The 7,050-nt window shown below is 37.1% G+C and overlaps 1 protein-coding gene across 2 annotated transcripts in view; it reads right to left on the bottom strand.

Moving 5' to 3' along the window:
* Window positions 1-3,501: 3,501 nt before the first annotated feature.
* LOC115221664 (ammonium transporter Rh type A-like) overlaps window positions 3,502-7,050 on the bottom strand; it is a 35,648-nt gene continuing 32,099 nt past the window's right edge. For both annotated transcript variants that reach the window (XM_036510799.1, XM_029791865.2), the window contains one exon: window positions 3,502-4,310. In XM_036510799.1, coding sequence (XP_036366692.1) covers window positions 4,220-4,310 — 91 coding nt within the window. In that variant the 3' untranslated portion in view covers window positions 3,502-4,219. The remainder of the gene's footprint in view (window positions 4,311-7,050) is intronic.

The following is a 7,050-nucleotide window of genomic DNA, read 5'->3' as shown; positions in this document are numbered from 1 at the left end:
TTTGTCGTTTGTGCTCTAAGTAAGTTGGACCTATTAATATAGATATCTATATATTTATACTTAATTATTCATTATCTAAAAGTCTCCACCTTTTGATTTTTCTCGTTTGCATCTATACATATATACATATTTTGTATTTCATACCCAAGCTGTTATATTTAATATATTTAATGTTTTTAATTTGTTTACTCGCATAATTGCCGATATATGTGAATGTGTGTGTGTGTATGTCTTCTGTGTCTGTGTTTGTCTCCCAATACCGATTTACAACCGGTGTTGGTGTGTTTACGTTCCCGTAAGTTCGCGATAGAAAGGACACCGAATGAAACTTAAAAAATAAAAAAGAAAATGAAGTACCGGAGTCGAATCATTCAACTAAAAATTCTTCAAGGCGGTGCCGCAGTATGTGCTGCAGCCTAATGACTGAAACAAGTTGAAAAGATAATTCAACCAAGCACCATCGAAATGTTTCATAAAATAGTAGTAAAGTTGTTTAACCGAGCTATCATCAAAAGCATTCTGGACATTGCCTACACGTCTCTCTTTTTCAATCGCCATGTATCTACGATCTCATTATCCATTGTGGACTTGATTGTTTTTTAAAACGGTAGGGGTTTTATTAAAGAAAATTTGGCTGTTGAACGACCACATAGTGACACCAGATATCAGTTATTTAATCATTATCAAGAAAATTATTTAATAATGGTGATTCGACCTGGTGGATTTAGAATAAAATTTATATTACTATTGTTATTAACACTGTCCCATGACTGAAAACTATGATTTTGGATTCGCTGTTACCGCATCTTTGGAAATAACATCATTTAAATAACCCCAAACAGGTAATGTTCTCTTGAAAGTTTAGCAAAACTTGTTTTAGTTACATTTTCAGGAATATTAAAGGCTTCTTTTTCTTTTTATTTATCTTTTATTTGTTTCAGTCATTGGACTGTGGCCATGCTGAGGCACTGACTTAACGAGTTTTAGTCGGTTGTATCAATTCCAGTACATATTTTCCCAAGTTAGGCACATATTCTATCGGTCTTTTGACGAACTGCTAACTTATGGGTACGTAAACAATCCAACAAGTGGTGGTGGGAGACTAACACAAAGAAACACACACACAGATACGCACAAGGATATATACATATATACGATGGGCTTCTTTCAGATTTCATTTACTAAATCCACTCACAAGGCTTTAGTTGGCCTGAGGCTTGTTACCACACAGCCAAGCTTGCATTTATAATTATACAGGCATTTTTTCCTATGTTGTCAAAAAGTTTGGATCTGAAGACAGAATCTGAAAGTGACATCCATTTATTATTATCGCGTCAAGACGTTAAAATACTGGATCCAAGGAATTACGTTGTTGTTGTTTTTTTTTTAAAAATAAAACAGCTTATGAGGAACAAGGCATAATATACATAGAAATTGATATTTCTTAAAAAACAACGCTTCTACTGAAAAACTAGTGAATTTCTACGGACAATTGTTTATACCTAATTTCCCATAACTTTGCGTTTGAATAATCTTATTGAGTGTTGAACCTCAGGAAGATCCGAGTCAAGTTCCAGCAATACTCCGCCATCATATGCAAGTCCCATCTGCATTGATACCTTTGTTCCATTTACTTTAGGTCTTGATAAAAACGGTATCCTTGTTTGTCACGTATGTTACCAAGGTTTCGGGGATTTAAGTGACTGTGGAGATAGTGCAGTTTTATGCTCATCTTTGCTTCCAAATTTTGAAAGTTCTCCAGCATGTTGTCGACCATTTCAGCAGAGTTGACTACTTTCTCCTTGTCCAAGAAGTCATTCACAACTATTACAAATGAATTCCATGCTGCTGCTTCAATGCAGCTCAATGAATTTACAAAGTTCTCATCTTGCATTAATTTTTTGATTTGCAGCCCACCAAAAATTCCAACTTTTATCTTTTCCCTTCTAAGACAAAGGAACGTGCTGCAGATATAGTGAATACAAAGTCCATCTTTATCCAGTTGTTTAACAAACTGCTTCATAATGCTATGTTTGATATGGAGTGGAGGTAGGAGGACTTTTCTCCCGGTTGAACTAAAGGCTGTTCAACCACATTAAAAGACCATTGAACTACTCATTGTTCGTTGCAGCCATTCCTTGATCACCCAATGTTTTTCCCTGGCTCTGCTGTCCCACAGACATAAAAAGCATGAATATTTAGTGTATTCACTTTGTTACCCCTGTAGAAAATTGACTGCCTTAAAGTCCATGCATATCAACCGTTGATGATTGGGCTTTGGGTATCTTGAAATTTATATGTGATAGTGAAAAAATAGATTCCATTTTTGGATTCAACATGTCAAAAAACAAAACAAAAATATCAAATTAAGATAAAAAAAAACGTCCTGACAACAAAATACCTGTTGAATTGTGTACTTTTCATCCTTTCATGATCTATAAAATACAGTACTATTAAAAATTAGCGGGTTCATGATATTGACTAACCTCCCCACTAAAACTGCTGTCCTTTTTGTCAAGGAGAGCAAATTTAGCAGGAGAGATTTAGTCGATTGTTATTTTCCTACTTAATGATTAGTTTCACAAGTTTGAAACCATTATTAAATTGTCAAAAGGGTCGATTGATTAGTGGGTTGTTAAAGCATTAGACAAAATGATTTACGGTAATTATTTTAATTTCTTTGAAGTTCTGGTTGCCGACTCAAAATTTGCCTTTCAGCTATCCAAGTAGACAAAATAGAGTACCGAGGTTAATATAATTGGTATTACCTCCTCCCCAAATTAAGGGCATTGTGCTTAATAGAAAATAAGCATTTTTAAATAATAATTATTAGCGATGGAAACAGTATTAGTACCAAAAGGCAATCTTTATATCCAACTTAAAGTGGATGTCTTGTTAGAACGTCAAATACTGAGTTATTGACCATGTTATATTGGTGCATAGCGTATAAAAGTATAGGCGTAAATCGTAGCAGACTAGAGTCGTCTGTTATCGGCGCCAGAACTGTTAGATCAGGTGATTTCAGCCTTCTAGACTTCCTCAGTTGCAGTCGTCCAGTGACCGCATACCAACCAAATCTCGCTACCACAATATGAAGCGTTTCAGTGTCTTTTTTTAGTCACTTGATGTCGCAGTGTGATTTATGTCTATAGTTTTATGCACCATGCACCTATGTGAGAAGCACCATGCATCACTCGCTTGCCTTGCAAATGCGCTACCAATTAAATTAAATGGCCTCTAAACAAGCATAACCTTCACTGAGCACCTATAAGAAATTTCCTTATTTATCGCTGGTATTTATAATTACTTCTCGAGTCGCGAATAGTAAACGATTGCATTTGTGTTGAATTGCACTTTTCAGTACAGAAATTCAATATTTTACTCAGTTTTTAATGTTGAACTTACTGAGACTTTGCGTTACGCGTACACAGACGCAATAGTCACAGACACAGCACGGATTAGTGATAAAAAGCAGGATCTCGGACAAACCAACAACAAGAATAACGACAACAACAAATATCTGTATTTATTCCTTCGCTATTTACATACATGTATACATATACGCATACATACATTCATATATGTATGCAGACCCATACTGTCAGAGGATAGCCTACTTCAACTATTTTCTTCTTTTTTTTTTCTAAACTCTAATCCTTAAATTTGTCTGACGAATTAGGACCTGACAAATAACGCGTAAAATATTGATACTAACTGTGTTTGATTGTACTTTTCAGGACAGAAAAGAATCAAATGTTTTACGCAAGTTATAATGTCGGGACCACTTTTGGCATGACGTTTACCAAAAGGTAATAATGGTTCTTGGGCGTGACCTACTTTCCCAGACAAAACGACAAAAATGAGCAGGACATCGTGGGAGCTAACCTACAAGATGAACAATAAATATCTTCACATATTTTTTGACTATTTATACTCAGCAATATTAATTAATGCATGATTAACTTCTTTTAACTTCAAAAGAGAGCTAAGATGGGAAATATGAAGCGTATGTGATTCCTTCTCAAGGATATCAGAGGTAGCAGAGATATGAGGAACTAGTTACAAAGTCAGAACCATTTAATTTCCACTAGGGGCTGATATTCGTTGTAACGACAAATGTATTACCACTCCGTATGTAGCTTATTGATTATTTATTATAAATAACTCGGTTGATGTAAATGTTGATGTTTCCGCTTTTATTGACTTGTCAAGAGTCTGGTCATTTTTCTCTGTAAGGCACCAGCTTTGCTTGTCGTCGAACAAGTTTTCGGCATCGGGCTCGTTCCATATCGGCAATTTCAACAGGATACCTGTAAAAGAAAATTGCTTTCTTTTATTATTCCTGTGCTACAATAAGGTTCAGAATAAGATACAAAGATGGAAGAGAGAAAGCTCTACAGAGAAATCTAATTTAGAAAATATTTTGCTACCTATACTTCCAAATATATATATAAAGTACACAGCAACATATGTGCATATATGCTTATGTGTATGTCTGTGTAAATGCAATATATCTATATTCTCACCAACACTTTGATGGACCTCCGAGACTCCAGAAGCAGTTGCTGGACCTTACTGCTTCCCCTTTAATTTTATTTGACGTTTGTACTCTGTGTAAGTTTGATCTATTAATGTATAAATATATATTTGTTCATCGTCTGAAAATCTTCAGTCTTTGCTTTCTTCCTGTTTGCATGTATTCTCTTGCACCTAAAAACGCAGCCAACCCACGAACTAACAACACACCTTTTATATGTGTGTTCGATTTTGTTTATATATCTCGAGCTGCTTCCAGTTCAAATTTGATTTTTCCGTGACATGAAAAGTTGGGACAATCCAGATGGTTTTTAAACCACTTAGTATAGTCGGCGGCATAGTTTGCAGCGGGCCTTGTTCGGTATGCGGCAGTGAAAAGTTACAACAATGACGAAATATCGATGTTGGTCGCTCCGACAAGGGACCTGATGTGAGTGGTCTCGCTTGCCAATGACTTACTTTCAGGTGTTTTTAACACCAGGCGCAATTGAGAATATATTCTCTTACACCTAAAACGCAACCGATGCACAAACTAACAACACACACACTTGGGTACGTGCGCTCGATTTTGTGTGTATGTATAGCGTATCAAATTCAAGCTGTTATATTTAATTTGCTTATCCGCATAATTGCCTCAATATCTGCTCCTCTTAGAGCCACCAATTCCCTGCGGAATTGATCCCTCATAAAGACATCCGAGTCTATGTTCCAATCATTTGGGCGCTAAGTGTTTTCTATTCCGAGAATCTGTGGATCACATCTGTTGATTCTCTGTTCTTGCCCACGCTACCGCACTTGTCCCTCCCTCTCCAACACCACCATCCTCAAAGCACCCATCATCGTCCCTATCATGTCACACACCACCACATCAACATACCATGCCACCCCACACCACTCCACACACACTAGCACTTCCCAGCACCCAACACCACACACCCTCATCTGCACACCCACACACTATCATCCACACACCCACACATTACAGACGCACGCATTTACACACGCACACACTTACACACGCTCTCATCCACACACTTTACAATCACTAGCCCTCATCCACGTACACACTTACATATCCTCACATACACACACATGCACGTTCACCTTCATTTGGGATCAACTCTACTTTATTATCTCCCCTTCTTTCTACCTCTCCTGTCAAGCCTTTTTTCCAACCAGTCGCCATGCTTGATCACTAAATCTATAAGTTCTTTTATTCTCTCTCTGTTTATTTTCTCTTATTCTTTTCTGTTGAAGAGCCTAGACTAGAAACGTAAAAGGCTTTCTCATTTTTCCGAGCGTAAAACTAATACACCTGTCTTCATCTTTTGTCTTTCTGTAAATTTCAAGTATATATATATATATATATGAGAGAGAGAGAGAAGAGAGAGAGAGAGAGAGAGAGAGAGAGAGAGAGAGAAATAAAAGAGAGGAGACACTTGTGTTAGAGGTTAGGCTTTTCGCTCACGATTGTAAGGTTGTGAATTCGGTTCCCGGCGGTTCGTTGTTTCCTTGAATAGGACACTGTTTCACGTTGCTCGTTTCACGTTGCTCGTTTCACAAACCCATTATTTCCTGCTCACAGAATTTCCTATCTTTATTGCTGTAAACTCTTCCAGGTGAATTTTTAGAACTTCTTCAGCGTTGACGGTCTACTCTTTTACTCGGTTCAGTCATTTGACTGTGGCCATGCTAGAGCACCGCCTTTAGTCGAGCAAATCTACCCGAGGACTTATTCTTTGTAATAAAATATACACCTATCACCAGCCCAACAATAAGGAAAAGGAATAATAGAAATAGGAAGGTCATCTGGTTTACGCCCCCTTACTCCACCAGGTGGCCTTCAATATAGGTAAATATTTCCTAGCACTGATAGATAGACATTTCCAGTTAACCATGCTTATAGGAAACTCTTAATAGACACAATTTAAAAATTAGTTTTAGTTCAACTACCAATTTTAAACATAATCAATCATAACATACAAAAAACACAAGAAGAAAACAGCTGTTCATGCAGGAATAAAGAATTGTGCCCGCTAAATGGAGCTTGCATGTCCAAGACCATCATATATGAAGCTACCGTAAACTCTATAACCACTAAGACACCGTTTCGACGAAGAAATACGTGGCCTGACAGAGGGTAATTTCAAGGCCAGGTTCAATAACCACACTTTGAGCTTTAGGCACTGGAACAAAAGAAAAGCGACACAATTATCCCATCATATTTGGTCTTTAAGAGATAAAGGTGTCGATTATAACATACAATGGAAGATTTTGGCCAGATGTAACCCCTATACTAACGGCAGCGGAAGGTGCGGTTTGCGACATGGAGAGATGGCTTATCTGGAAAAGCAGCTTAGACCCTACCACATGTCTAAATACAAGGACAGAGCTTTTCGGATCATGCCCATGTGACTAAATTTCTGTTACGTTTTTGGTCCCCTAAAGAAAACGGATAGAACATGCTTTCTGTGTTATGTCCCAAGAAGATTTTATATATTTTTATTATTTTTT

This window comes from Octopus sinensis, linkage group LG18, assembly GCF_006345805.1.
Source record: "Octopus sinensis linkage group LG18, ASM634580v1, whole genome shotgun sequence".
NCBI classification, from domain to species: domain Eukaryota; kingdom Metazoa; phylum Mollusca; class Cephalopoda; order Octopoda; family Octopodidae; genus Octopus; species Octopus sinensis.
This window is presented reverse-complemented; position numbering and strand designations above follow the sequence as displayed.